General features: G+C 38.8%; 1 protein-coding gene across 1 annotated transcript in view; it reads right to left on the bottom strand.

The window, feature by feature from the left end:
- Positions 1 to 15457, bottom strand: part of MAMDC2 (MAM domain containing 2) — a gene marked incomplete at its 3' end in the record, with an annotated part of 134336 nt that overhangs the window by 45048 nt on the left and 73831 nt on the right. The window contains exons 6-9 of the mRNA XM_084236137.1: positions 13639 to 13895; positions 10271 to 10364; positions 4061 to 4204; positions 323 to 588 (exon numbers count right to left, since the gene is read on the bottom strand). Coding sequence (XP_084092263.1) covers positions 323 to 588; positions 4061 to 4204; positions 10271 to 10364; positions 13639 to 13895 — 761 coding nt within the window. The remainder of the gene's footprint in view (positions 1 to 322; positions 589 to 4060; positions 4205 to 10270; positions 10365 to 13638; positions 13896 to 15457) is intronic.

Here is a 15457-nt window from a genome sequence, read left to right as displayed (position 1 = left end):
GAAAATCATGGGGAAAGCTTCAGAAAAAGAGGTAAAATTAGAATTTGAGTTCAGGGCTAGGGAGTGGTAGGGGAAATTCTGAATCTTCTTCTTATCCCTTCTCTGAAATATTGTATATGTATTTCTACCTGTACAAGTTACTTACGTCCAGGAACTGTAATTTTCTGCCTTATTTAATGGACAGCAAACGATCCTCTCACTCTTGGAGGAACTAGTTCTGTCTAGCAGGAAGCTGTCAAAAACTGTGGGTCACCTTCGAATATGTGGCCAGAGTTTTCCAGCAGGTAAGAATGAACAGAAGATTGGGTTAGTTCTACTGTACCTTAGTAGGCATGGGCTTCTTAAAGGTGATTTCAGCTTGCATCCACACCCCCCTTGGGGACTCCAGCACAGACCAGATTTTCTCTTGAACCACGTGGTTCTCTTCAAAGATATAAACTGCTAGGGTGTCACTCATTTTCAAAAACCCATAGATGGCATAATAAAAACGTAGACAATATGGCAAGTTTCCTGGCAGGGAGGGACCATAGAGTCTTCCAATATAGCCAGACTGAGATGTAAACTTCGTGTTCGCCAGCAAGAAATACCCTGCAAAGAGTACAAAGTGTTCAGTGCATCAGTATTGAAAAATTTAAATAATGTAGATTATCAGATTATCAAGTGGGAAAATTTGATTAAAGTAGTGGAATTTGCTGACAGAAATGATTTCCACAGACTTCATTGATAGAAAGCATTTCTAATATCTATGTCTTATGTGATAAGACTATTCCCTTTGTGACTATATTGAAAGTAAGCCTTCAATTCTAAGCAAACTTCATAAACTGGTATAGGTTTTCAACTGAATAGGCTCAGATTCAAGTCATCAATTAGGATTTACACTCTTCCTGTAACAAAAAAAGATGAAATCATCTTGGGGTGCCAAGCTGCAGGGGTCAAGCAGCTTAGAATGGATACCTAGTACTGCGTTGTAGTGAATGTGAGGCCCAGAGCAGATTTTTTCCTTCTTATCTCTGCAGTGGTCAGTGGAGATTTAGAGACTGCAGAGTAGTCTGGCAGTCCTTGAAAGCTGGAGATTGGGGTGTGTGTGTGTGAGTGTGTGTGTGTGTGTGTGAGTGTGTGTGTGAGTGTGTATGTGAGAGTGTGGTTTATGTATCTGGGTAGAGCTCTGCCTCTCCTGCCTATGTTAAACCTGGCTCAAAAGAAAAACCTTCTAATCAAGGGATCTCCCAGGTGCTGAAGACGAGTATTCTTCTCTCATATAAACAACACAAAGAAAAAATAAGATTAAGAGCTTCCCCTTCTACCTGCTTCACTCTTCCTCTCCTTTCCCCTCATGGTAAACCTAAAACAGGTCTATGCATCTTTGAAAACCTGGGCAGAAAAGAAAAAAAATAATAACCTATTTTTTCTCTTTCCCTTTTCTTCTCTCCCCCATCAGTTTTTTCAATTTTTTTTTTTTTGGGGGGGTGCGCCTCAGACTTTGCCATATGATTTAGTTTTACTCTATTATTTAACTCACCTGGCAAAGACTCTTTGGTTGTTTCATGTGACTGGGGTTAGGGAATAAAGGGTGTCCCCTTGAGCCCACTGTGACCGTATTTGGAGATAGAGCCTTAAATAAGGTTATCAGGGTGGGGCCTTAATACTATAGGACTGCTGTCATTACATGAAGAGGACGCGACACCAGATCTCTGATGGCAGCCTAATTTCGGGCTTCCCAGCTTCCAGAACTGTGAGAAAATAAATGTCTGTGTTTTAGTCACCCACTCTGTGGTACTTTGTTATGGCAGCCTGAATAAGCTAATATAGGTGGTGATACAATAGAAGACAATCCTTTTAAAAAACATAAATTTAATCCCTCTCTACTTAAAATCTTCCAATAGTTTCTCATTCCTTTATAATAATATCCAAGTGCTTACTCTGGCCCGCTACACCTATGATCTATTTCCCTCTCTGACTTCTTCTCTCCTCCCCTGGTACAGCCAAACCAACCTTCCAGTTTTTTTTTTTTTTAAAGATTTATTTTATTTATTTATTATACAAGCACTGGGTACAGTCAGAAGTGTAGGAGGGTGAGAGAATGAGTGGAGAGCAGAGCAGGCAGAAGGACCGAAGTACACTGCTGAGGGGAGCAGCGGGCGGCAGGAGAGGTCTGCGCGCCATGTGGGACCCTCCTCCGGAGGCCGGGGAGCAGCCAGGGATTGAACCTGTGCTGCAGAGGCTGCGGGCAGCTTCGCAACCCAGCGCTCAACCGCTGCGCCACCGGGGAGGCCCACAAACCTTCCAGTTTTTTTGAGTACCAGCTCCTTTCAAACTCACAGACACTGTTCCTCTGCCTGGATTGCTCCTACTCTTGCTGCTAATACCCACGTTCCTCAGAAAAAGATTCACTGAAGCCCAAACCAAAGAAGTTCTTTCCTCTATTGTCTGTCAGAGCTCACTATTCATTTCTATAACACTTAAGCATAACTTATAATTAAAAGCTTATTGTGTATATATGTTTCTCTTGCTCATTGAAATGACAGTCAGCCAGAGAGGATGGAATCCATCCCTGTCTTATTCACTATTGCATCTCCCAGGAGCTAGTCTGGCTAAGGTCAGAGTAAGTTTTTGTAGGGCTGGTATTCTACAAGTTAGGCAAGAATACAAAATTACAAGCATAAAATTGGAAGGGTTCCTTTCAAGACCTTCCCCAGGGCTCATACAAATGAGGAGTTCTGAAAATTAAGCTCCATCAGCTTTACAGTAAATTCACCTCAGTGCCCAGAATATAAATAATTGCTGAATAAATGAACAAGACACTAACCCCTTGAGAACAAGCTCTTTCTAGCAGACTGTACTGGAGTAGGCTGCATCGTTAATGGACTAGGAAATTCAAACCAGCTTCCAAGAGTTCCATGTAGATGTATCAATTGAGTGTCCACCCAACAGTTTCTACCAATATATATATATATATATATATATATATATATATTTTATTGTAGTAGATTACACAAAGCATAATATTTACCATTTTAACCATGTCAAAGTGTACAATTCAGTGACATCTAGTACATTCACAATGCTGTGCAACCACTACCTTATCCAGTTCCAGAACATTTTCATCAGCCCAAAAGGGAACTCTATATCCATTAAACAGTCACTCCCTATTTCCCCCTCCCTAGCCCCTGGCAACCACTAATATTTCTGTCTCTATGTATTTGTCTATTTTGGATACTTCATATAATTGGAATCTCAAAGCTTTTTAAAGGTATTTTTCTAAAAGGAACCCTTGTAACTGTTGCTGGGAATGTAGACTGGTCTAGCCCCTCCCTAAAGAAAACAGTATGGAGGTTTCTCAAAATATTAAAAATAGATCTGCCATACTACCTAGCCATTCCACCCCTAGGTATTTCTTCAAAGAATATAACAACACCAAAGTAAAGGGAATTAGGCACTCCTATGTTCGTTGTAGCACTATTTATAACAGCCAAGTTATGGAAGCAATGTAAGTGTCCACGGACAGAGGAGTGGATTAGGAAAATGTGGTCTATATACACAATGGAATACTACTCAGTTATAAAAAAGATAAACGCTTGCCTTTTGCTACAGCATGGATGGAACTGGAGGGGATAATACTAAGGGGAAATTAGCCAGAAGGGGAAAGACATATATTAGATAGTATCACTTTATATGTGGAATACAGAGAAACAAAACCAGACCAGTAACAAACCCTAGAAATCTGACTGTGGAATTGAAATACAAGATGGTGGGGGGGGGAGGGCAAGTGGGGAGGAGGCACAATGGGCTATGGTGGAGGGTAACAATGCCTTGGTGGTGGGTATAGTGGGATGACATGCATCTGAGGAGGTGTGATCCTATACTTCCTAATTACATACAGTGTTTAAACCAATTTTACCTCAATTAAAAAAATAAGGTACTTCTCTACCTAAAGTGGAGCAAAAACATTTCAAAGGTTTTTCTATTAAATTAACTGGCAAATACTTCTGCTAGCACAGTAATTTGGATTCCCATTTAAAATATGCTCAGATAGCCATACAAGCATAGACTCCAGGTTTACCTAAGCCTGAAGTATGATCTCCAGCCCGATACACATTTGGTTTTATTTTCACTCGGGACCAGCCAGGACCTTCTTTATCTTGGTAAAAGTTGCAAAGATCTTCCTCAAAATTGCAGCTTGCTTCCATGGCACTGAAAGGAAGCTCTGAGCAAAGGAGAATGAAAGTTAAATCAAGCCAAACCCAAGGATCTTAACAGATTGCATAAACTGATTGACAAATATGTACACATTTATGTAAGCGGAGACCAAAGAAGTCAAACAACAAAATATTTTTACCTTAATGACAGGCTGACAGGTTAGCATGAAACCAACGTTTCAGCATGACAAGAAAATTGTTCTTTTCATCCCTAAGGGGATGGAAGGAAGGAATTCTGTGCACATTTGCTATTAAAATAAAGAAGTACCAGGCTTCAAAAGAAATCTCCTCTCATGATGCAAAAATTTCAAGCATTTATTCACATATTTCTTCACAATTCAAAATGCATTCACATAAACTTAAAAAGAGAGAAAAAGTAAGGATTTTAAAGGAATCCTTAATTTCTCTTTAGGACAAATATTTTGGAAATAATTGTTTTCCAGTAATTATTTTCCTTGTTGACAAATCTCTGTGCCAGCAGCACAACTACTGTTTATTTATAATTGACATTAGAAGTAGGAGCTGATCTGTTTAAAGAAAATTATTGCTCATATATAAATTACACCGTTCTAAAGGGCACCCCATCTGTCACTTGTATTGCTATTATTCTGGCTTTTGCCGAGTTCTGGTATCATTTACACTGGTCAATAAATACCACATTGCTCCAGATTTCCCAGAGAGAATGAAACGTAAGTTTTCTGTTTTTTTAAGAACAGCAACAAGTAACTAAGTCTTCTTGTTCAGAGTGTCCTCTGAGCCCAGAGGGCATCTGATTGAGCAGTTTGGGACACACTCGGTGTAGCCAAATGTAATCCTGTTTTGCACACTGGCATGCACTGACTGAACATTTTAGGGGGCCCTTTAGAGAGAGGGGGCACTGTTTTGAATAACTGGGAAATAATTTCTAGAGAAACAACTGCATTTTGAGAGCAGTGATGTGATGAAACAGGGACCTGTTTACAAAGACTATACACTCAATTTGTTAATTTTCAAAGGAAGAAAACATCCAAGTGGGCTGAGTTGCTGACACAGATTAAAGGTAACAAAAGGGCAAAACAACGATATGCTACAAGGCATCCACGATTCAAGCTTGGTCCAAGAAAACAAATAACACTAACAACCATTATTGGGGCAACTGGCAAACTTGGTATATGGCCTATAGTTTAGTTGGTAATATTGTATTAGTGTTAAATTTCCTCAGCTTTATAATTATCCTATAGTGTGTTTGAGAATGTGGTTTCTGAAAATAGATATGAAGTATTTAGGGGTAAAGGTGCAGAATGCCTGCAACCCACTCTTAAATGGTTGATAAGACAAATGTGGCAAAATAGCAGTCTGTAGGTTTGGGTGAAGAATGTATGTGAATTCTTGCAAATTCTGTTCCAGTTTAAATGATGCAAAAATAAAGATGTTTTTAAAAACGCATTAAAAGAAGTGACTAACACTACATTTAAAAAAAAAAAAGAATTGGAAGAAAATATCCCTCTAAAATGGGAACTTGATTGAATTTCAGATGATGTGTCCTAGCAAGTGTGCAAGAAAAACACCCTGAGGAGGCAGAGAGGAGAAAAGGAAGTGGAGACTTCCCAGTACTGTACGATGGGTGGATTACTCCACACCCAGCTCTGTCTGACTGTCAGTGTCCAGCTGAATCTTTAAGCTGTGATGATAAAATCTTTGAACAAAGAATATGATATTATACAAATAAGACTCCTTTAACATCCCCCCGTGGAGACTTGAGACCATGGGAACCCCCATGGTGGTTTCCAGTCTAAGTCACCCCTTTTGCCACATGATAATGAAAAAGCAGGTGATAACTCAAAATCTGCAGATGACCATCTAGTTCAGAAAATGGTGTGACACTCCTAAAGCCATGCACTACAAGAACAGCAGGTCAGCAAAATAACTCATCAGGATTATATCCCGAGGAATATATCCTGCACAACCACAGGAGAACCATTCCTATTTATTAAGTACAAAGGAAGGTGAGAGAGGTGGCATTAAAATGTGAAAGTAAGCAAGGTTCAGTTCTCTCCACAGTAACAATCTGAGTCCCACAAATATTTTCCTGAGGATGCAATTATGTTCTTTTGCCACACACCTAAATCTAGAAATGGATTTGTCTGGGATCCTGAGATGGTCTGGAAAAAAAAAAATTCAAAAGCATCATTCAAAACCTAAGTCTTTTTTATGCAGAATACTTCTACCATGGAATAATATCTAATTTCTGAAGAGGGGGCCAGGGGGCCTGTTTGTGACCCAAAATGTGCTCCCCAGAGATCTCGGGTTCATCAAACGCCTTTGCTGCAGCCTTGTTGGGGAAGCCTGGGTCAAGTGGCAATAACAAAATGAAGCTGCTGAGGAGTGTTAATAACATATTTTAAGTAAAGGGATGAATCAGAGGCAAACGGAAGCCCCTAAGCATCAGTTAATCACACATTAAAAAAAAAGAAATAAAGTCCTTATGAAGAAAATGCCAAAAGGCATTATAATGTAAAATGTCACTAATTACTTGCTTTCTGACATTTGAACTTTTTAGAAATAAGAGGCTTTGAAGATTCTCTAATCAGGTGATGGGCTATTGCAGTTTGAGACCTACAGAGAGTGTTTCTCATCTTTTCTGCTTTATGGAGTTCAAGGAGATAAACTCAGTAGCAGTCCTAGATATCTAAAAGACTTATCAGCCCCCGGAGTCTAAAGAGATTTGGGGAGTAGTGTGCTTTTTTAGGTTGCTAAATTTGCATGAAAGTTTTATTTTAGCATGAGCTAGCCTGGAAACAGGTGAGAAAGCTCTCCCCTGGCTTGGGGAAGACAGTGAGTAAGACCCAGCACAAGACTGAGAACTCGATGGAACAGGGACTGGGCCACTGATCAGGCTGTGGAGATACTTGAGGGCACCTGAGCTAAAGACCAATATAATGTAGACAAACAATTGGAGCAAGTTTTCCAGCCAGATAAGAGGTCCGATTGGTCTATACTGGGGTTAGACCGAGGTGGATATCCTTGGAGAGATATCTCTGCATCAGGATCCTTCCAGTCTTTGGCCTGGGTGTAAGGTGGATCCAAGCTCAGAGGGGAGGTTGGGTCTGCATGTGTCAGAGCAGTAGAACTCTGTTGGGCTGGCATTAGTTAGGATTTCTAGGAGCAGATGGAATCACCTGTTATGAATTCAATGACTTACAGTCTAAAATAGAGTTTGTTCTTAGGATCTAGCCTTTAGGTCAAATGTGATGGTGGATGGGAGTTGGTAGGTGGAAAAGGCTTGGAAAGGAAAATCAAATGGGGTTGGGCAGTGAGGTCTTACTATCCTGTGGAAGCATCCTGGGGGGACACTTGGGAAGGACATGACATTGATGCTTAACTCTACAATGGGTCTCAGGTCTGGGTAGTGGGATTAATTTGAAGATAAAACAGCTGGTGGGAACAAGACATTTGCTATTTTGAAATAATGTCTGTCTTGGCCTAATAGGGAGATGAGAGAAGAAAATGCTAGACCCAGCTGGGAAAAAGAGACATTAAGTCTGCAGCTAACCAAGATAAAGGAAAAAAAAATGTTGGCACCTGTTATGAAATGGAAGGACACAAACTATTTATGAAATTTAAGATAAAGTAGGAAAAGCACTTAGAGTCTGGCCCACAGCTGCTGAGGAAGGGCACAATGCAGGCTCCAAGCTGACACAATCATCAAGGCCGTGCCTACAGCTAGTTTTAGTCTGAAGCCCTGTTCTTGGGAATGGATTAAGGAAATAATTTTGCCATGACCAAGCATTTTCTGTGTGCTCTTCTGAGGCCTTCACAGACATTAGCACACCAATTTTCCCAATAACCCTTTCTATCCTGGTCCTATACATGTAGAAAGAGCCTCAGTGAGGTTAACAAACTCATGGTCACACAACTCAGACGTTGCAGAGTAGGGATGTGAATTCACAACACTGTGATGATTCAATAAAACCAATTTAAACAAATGGAAAGTTCTATGGACAAATACAGAGCCTTGATGAAACCAACTATATATAAGTGCAAAATTCTGGTGGTTCCTGTGGAGGAAGGATCTTTATATGGGTAGAATTTTTTATTTTAAATATTTATTTTATTTATGTATCCAAGAACTGGGGTATAGTCCAGAAGTGTGGTGGGGGAGGGGGATGGTGGTGAAAGGATTCATCAGAAACAGAGTGGGAGCAGAACAGGGAGACTGACTGAAATAACTGCTGAGGGAGCAGCTGGTGAGACAGGAGAGGTCCTGCGCCAAGTGGGTTGGCTCCCTGGCTGGGGATCAGCTCATTGTGGCAAGACTTAACCTGTTGCACCAGCAGGGAGGCCCTATATGGGTAGAATTTTGCATTCTGAGAGGTCACCAGGCCTTTTAACCAATGATCCTTATCTTTCTGGAATCTTTCTTTTCCTTTCACCAGTCACTATGAAAGAGTTCACATCTATTCTATATCTTTTTTAAAAAGGAGAGCATTTCTAAGCATTATTTCTAAGGTGGTTCAATAGATTCTATTACCTCCCACCTGCCTCTTCATTCGATCTTCAACACAATACAGATATTGAATAAACCCCTCTTTCATATGTATAACTTGGAAATAGAAAAGTTCAATGTAAATGCGCAGTGACAAAAGAGGCTATCATTCTAAAATCAATGAAGAAGTTCTGAAATTACTATAACACCAATGAAATGGTAAGTGATGGAATTAGGGGGCAATCAGATTTAGAGAAATAAAATAATTTTAGTATCTGTCAAATTTAGAGACTTTTAAAGTTTGATTATAATTTGAATTAAATATTTTAAGGAAAAAGGATATATTTAAGTCCTATAAATTACCATTTATTTTTATTAAAATTTAAAAAAGGATTAGTAAAAAATAATATTTGACTTCAGCAAATTACTATTTCTAATGTGAGAAATAGTAGAGCTAAGTAGCTCTAACTAGAGCTAAATTTTCTCAGTCCTCTTGCTTGTTAAGTGTATATGAAACTGTATTAAATTGGAGACCAACTTTATGTTAAGTGAAAGTCAGACTACAAAGACCAAGTTCAAAAATTTTCCCATGGGAAACCCAGAATAAGGGTGCATTAATATGATGGGATGATCACAATGTTTCACTGGGGTCTCTCAAGGAAACAGATTCACTGAAGATAAAGTCAATTTCATTTATCTAGACTGTCGTTAATATATTGTCATCCTTCTTTTTCAAAGACATTTGTTTTTAATTCATTTTGAATCAATTTGCTTACTTATCTCCCCAGAGAGTAAAAATAAATTCCTCTTTTCCAAACACCAAGTTTATGGAAATTTTTAAATTTGCCATGAAAAAATAACTTGAGGGTCCATTTAGAAAAGGAAATTAAAATGAGCACATAATATTTAACCATAAGTAATCATAGAGATGTACACCAAATAATAACATCTTTAAACAAGAAGACATGTTTATAGACATGGGTAGTGATGAACAAATACATATCGACATGGATAAAAAAAAAAAACAACTGAAAAGACTTCATAATTCTACTCAGTAGATTTTGAGGATTTTTTTCCACCTATTCATCCACCTGTTTGTGGACACAAAACCTCTTTTAAGAGAAAGGTGGGGTAGGGATGAGTTATATTAGTTAATTTTCATTTTCTAGTTAGCTGGAAGATGAAAATTTCTTAATCTAAGACAACTGGTGTGTGGTATCACAAAAATTAGATTTATTCTGTAAGGAGGGAAAAGACCAGAAAATGACTCTGATTAAACAGCTTTTAGAGGATAACAGGAAAGATGAAGAAACTACAGTTTCTTGAACAATACAGGTTTGAACTAGGTGGGTAGATCCGCTTATACCAGCATTTTTTTTTCCTATCCATAGATGTACACTAACAGATATAACCACCCTCAGATGTTTGGTGTTTGGATCCCTAGATGCAGAACCTACAGATTTTCACATTTTTGATTGGGGGTTAGTGTGTCAAGTGAGCCTACCACCAGTGTTGTTCAAGGACTAACAGTAGAAGGAATTTCTGACCAATACATCTATTGAGAAAGGGAAATTTCAAATGTGAAAAAGAAGAAAAAGAGAATGCATACCTGTCTGATTCTGGCAGTGAACAGGAGAGAAAGAAATATCATCCAGGGCAACATACCCTCCTTTGGGACCATTGAAAGCAACTTCAAATATAAGCTGGAGAGGAAAATGATATATTGTTATATAGTTTAGAATGTTTCTGTTAGACTTAAATGCTCTTAACCATAATTTAGAATAAGTCAATAAAGCCAGGGGATGCCAAGTCTTAAGGAACCACATCCTAAATTTAAGACTTTGGGCATCTCCCTCCTCAACCCAGTCTCTTTTAGGAAGAGTAAATACTAAATCCTACATTGCATTGTACTGGTAGACTTACCCCTCCCCTGAATATTAGCAAATATACCTATGTCACTTTCTGATAGGACCATAGAATTGATCATTTGTATTATGAGCTTCAACTAAAAAAAAAAATCAGACTATTTGCAGAAAGTCATTTAGGTTCTCCTCCTGCCCGCTGAGAGAACAAGCCCTTCTAAGAGGCCTTCTCTTTTGTACATGAAATTCTATATGAGGGTCTTGGACAAAAATGGAGATGATTCCCCTGACTGCTAAGGCAAAATCCGGCCCAGACATTCTATGGGTGTTAGGATTTTGTCATGTCCAAGAGTATCCAAATAGTTAAAAGAACACAGATTAACCCCTTTAGTTTTGCTCTTCTCTGTCACCAACTTTAACCCCAAATTCAGCCTGAGGTCTTGGGGGATCAGGTGTGGTGAGCACAGTCCTATCTATAGTCAGCTCTCTAAATTGTTGACATGTATAGATTCAGGCCTAATGTATCTGAATTTCCCAACTGTCAAGAGGAACTGGATCTGTAGCTTTTTTATTTTAAATCTTTGAATTTTTCAATGTTGGCAATTGATTCCAAAATTAAAACAAATAATCAAATAAATACAAACAAAACCAAACCTATGACAATCAGGCAAATGATTATGGACTACCTTTGCCCCAAAGTCTTCTAGTTCTCAGCCTTTGATAAAGAGAATGGTGTCTTGGAGGTAGACAAACCAGAGTTTGAGCCCCATTTCTATTACGCACTAGCAAGTTGATGTTAAGCACATTGCTAAATCTCTCAGGACCTTGCTTTTCTTATTTATAAAACTGGCATGATAAAACTTGCCTTGTAAAATCTTGAGATTAAGTGAGGTAATATATAAAGATTCTAGCATGGAATCAGGTGCATAATAGCTCTGAATGAAATTCATGACTTTTTCTTTAGGGTGACCTGCTCTTGAACTCATTTTCACATTTGAGCCCAGTTAGTCACTAAAAAGCTTAAGCAGGCCCTTTCTTTTCCCTAAGTCTCAGTTTATTAATTTTGGGGGAAAAAAGTTTGAATGCAATAGTTGTTAAGGTCTCTTTCATTTTAACAACAGAGGTCTTAGAGAGACCTGGTACTGGGACTTTGCAGAATCCAAGAGTGGCCGTGAAAGTTTGTCTCTGGCAAAAGGGGAAAGGCCATGAACAGAGAAAAGGTGTAATTATGTGAGTAGGGGAAAATTAAACATGTAAACTTAACACAATTCCATCACATTTAGTTGTCAAGGCACTAGTTGATAAAGAGAGCGAATGATAGAACTTGATCTTAATGAGCAGGAGAAATAAAAATTATTTTTTGTTCAGAATTTGCAATCACAGCCCATGTGCCAGTACGTTTGCTCTTGTTCAGAAAGCCTCAACTGTTTGTTTTCCTTTTTAAAATTCATATGAGAATCTGGTGACATTAAATTCACTGACTTCCTCAGGATACGTTTGTTTTGCTGGCAATTATGGAGAGCAAATAATACAGCATAATGAGTTCAGATTGCTAGAGCAAAACTGCACATATGTTAATCAAAAGGATAGATATTGAAATTTAGTAGTGTGCAGAATTGTAATTTTTCATATAATGATTTAAAAAAAGAATTCTGCAACATTCCATTCATGCAAATGCTATCCAAGGAGGGTATGGTCAAGTGGAAGGGGTTTGCAAAGATCATCATCAGTGTGTGTGTGTGACTCATTTGACTTTAATAGAAGGAAACATTCTGAAACAGTCTATGCATTTCTTATTCTCCTTTTCCCCCCCAATTCAGAAAAATTTCCACTGAGCTTCAAGAGTAAATAAAGGCGTGGTTAGACTTTGGGATAGGAAATAGCACATATACTGTAAAAGCTTTATGCTTTCTTTGAGGTTGTATGGGGGATGTAGGGGAAGAGGATAAGAGAGTAGGGGAGTGGCAGACATGCCATTAGTAGACAGAGCACATCAGAAACCAAAGCCAACCCCGCTGTTATCTGCAGCTCCACATCAGGCAAGCAGATGGCATGGTTGGAAAAGCAGCCAGAGAATAATCTCCTTCTTTTGCACTTTAAAGCGAACTAGGGGAGATATTGCAAAAAGCACAAAGTACAAAGTAAGGGATATTACACTTGTGGTAACTAATACTCTACTTATCGTTTCAAACCTGTAACCACAGTGCTGAAACTGCTGACTCTAAAGTTCCTTCAATTTTAGGTCAGATTTTAGCTGGAGAGCTTAGTTCCAGGTGCCTGACACTAACCAATTGGGTAATCTAGACAAACAAAAGTCAAACTTCTTGGACTGTTTGTTTTCTTCTTTCTTATCTTTAACACTAGGATATTTTTATCTGTGTTGTTGGATTCTTGTAAGGGTTAGGATATGTATATAGACATAGACATATATTAATATGTGTGTTTAGAAGAAACGTCTGCAGGGATAAACAGTGAAATGTTAGTAGCTTTCAAATTTCAGCCCTGGCCTAGGGTGTTACTGTTTATTTTGCTTCCTTGAAATGTCTAATTCTTTTGCATTGGGAATTTATCGCTCATGTAACTATAAAAAGTTAAACAACAGCACCAAGGAGTTTCAAATCAAGAGTACCAGCATAAGTTTATTTCTGATTTTTATGATATTTTACTATAAAGGAGAAAACACGTCATTTTGTTTCTAGAAAGACTATCCCCTCTGGAAAGGAAAACCTTTATCACTACCTTCAGGAATGGGAGTTTCACTTAAAAGTTGCTGATTTCCTCTGAGCTCGCCATGACCAGCATGGTTGGTCAAGGTTCAGAAAGCACAGCCGAGAAATGCAGTTGGCTGACTGGCTTTTCCTTATTTGTCCATAGAAAAAATACTTTTGATAGAAAATGAAGGTGATAAGGAATATATATATATATAGAGAGAGAGAGAGAGAAGTAGAGGGGGCTGAGGAAAGGAAAAGGAAGGTAGAGATAGAGACACAACAGAAAAGGAAGCGAGAACAGGAGACGGTAGCATCTCTTTGTCCCAGAGCTGGGGGTGGGGGTCACCCCTACAGGGTGGCCAGGCCAGCACACAGCTGGCTCACTTGGCACACTGGATACCTACCTCCATGGCGTATGGAGCGCTGAACTCCACCTCAGCAAGGTTCCAGGCAGCATTCCCAGGCCTGTCCATTTTCCAGATCTCCTCATAAAGGCCGCTGCCATCCCGAGTATAGAGAGAGAAGACATTGTCATTCCCCTGCTGGAGTTGGTAATAAAACGACAGGCAGCCAGACATGGGGGCCGTGGTCATGGGGGAGATGAGCTGGGCTACCTCCTGGAAGTGCTTGATGTAAACAGAGTCCACGTACATGTAGTGGCCTGAAAACCACATAGACAGAACAAAGTAAGCCAGGTGGGGGAATCTTCAGATCAAACAGTATGATACTGGGATTAACTTCAACATTATTCAGAGGGTGTGGTGGAGAGGAAACAGATGTGTTATAGATGAAAGAAGTCTGACCATGGGTTGGTGACTATTGCACCCAGGAGATGAGCACACGGAGGTCTTTGTGTTCTTCTAATACAAGATAAGGACTTTTCTTTCTTTTCCTTACTTTCAATTGAAATAAAATATGCTTATAAAAAGGTATCCCCATTATCTGGAAAGTGCTTGAGTTTTCACAGGCTAAATACAGCTGTGAAAGGAAACAGCATTATTCAAGAAGACCCCTTTTCCCTTAACTTCTTTGAGTTATAAGGTTTCTAAACATGAACCAAACAGAGTACTTATTTTTGAAAGGGCAGAGAGGGACCCTCCTATATAGCTACAATATACACAAAACATCACTGTTCATTTGTTGAATGAAACTAAGATTATGAATTCAACTGGATGATACTTTGTATCTCTTTCATAGAACATGTGGCTCAGTGATCACTATAGGAAGGATTAGGACTTGGAAGTCACCTCTTTTGGTGAGGCCTTCCTGGGCTCTGAACTCAGAGACTGACCTCCACTAGAGGTCTTTTGGTGAATTCCCATTTGGCAGATTGGGGAGAGTTTGGATCTGACTTTGAAGAGAACTGAGTTTGAATTCTTCTCCACTTCTTATGAGTCCTGAGACTTTGAGCAAGTTTCTGATCTCCCTGAGCTTCAATTTCCTGATCTCCAGAATGAGAATCACATCCTTCTCTCCATGGTTGAGGCAAGTTTTAAATGAGTTATGTATATTACGTATGTATATTATGTATACATTATATATATATATTATGTAAATTATGGCACACCATAATTGCCTAACATAATTATAATGAAATAAAGTAATGCTGCTAATGAGTCTAGTGCCATGCTTTCCCCATTGCCTATTTTGTATAAAGGGAAGCTATTATTGTTAGCAGTTTTGTATGAATTTATTTAAGCTGTAACAACAGAGGAACGCTATACAATATAATTTTGATAGAATACATTTTTTATTTATAAGTTCAGAAAAATTATAGACTAATATCTTTGTTTTTATTACATTTTGCCTGGATAATATTTCCTTTACCCTCAGCAAAATAACTGTTAGGATATTAAGAAGAATATATGCCTTTTTACTCTGGACACTCACCTTATGTCTATCAACCCAGTATGGTATAAGCCCTCAACCAAAAGATATTTAAAGCACAGATGCATTCTTATAAAGTTGGGGCTCAACATGGCAGAAAGGAAAGATAAACAAATCAGAGCTCACTTTCTCCTGCTAGCAAACTGTTTACCACCTCCCGACCAGCAATGCTGAGTCATCTCCCTCGTGAATATAATTTCTCTTACCATTTCACCAAACTATGCAACTGTGAATTAATAATGTTTACAAATCAGATGACCAGAGGAAACAGCTAGGTCAATATGTGATTGTGTAGAGTAGGTCAGGGAGAAAACAGAGAGTGGTGAATTAGTTGCC

Source organism: Talpa europaea, assembly GCF_964194135.1.
Source record: "Talpa europaea genome assembly, chromosome: 7".
NCBI lineage: Eukaryota > Metazoa > Chordata > Mammalia > Eulipotyphla > Talpidae > Talpa > Talpa europaea.
The sequence above is the reverse complement of the archived record's forward strand: the minus strand, read 5'-3'. Positions and strand labels throughout refer to the sequence as shown.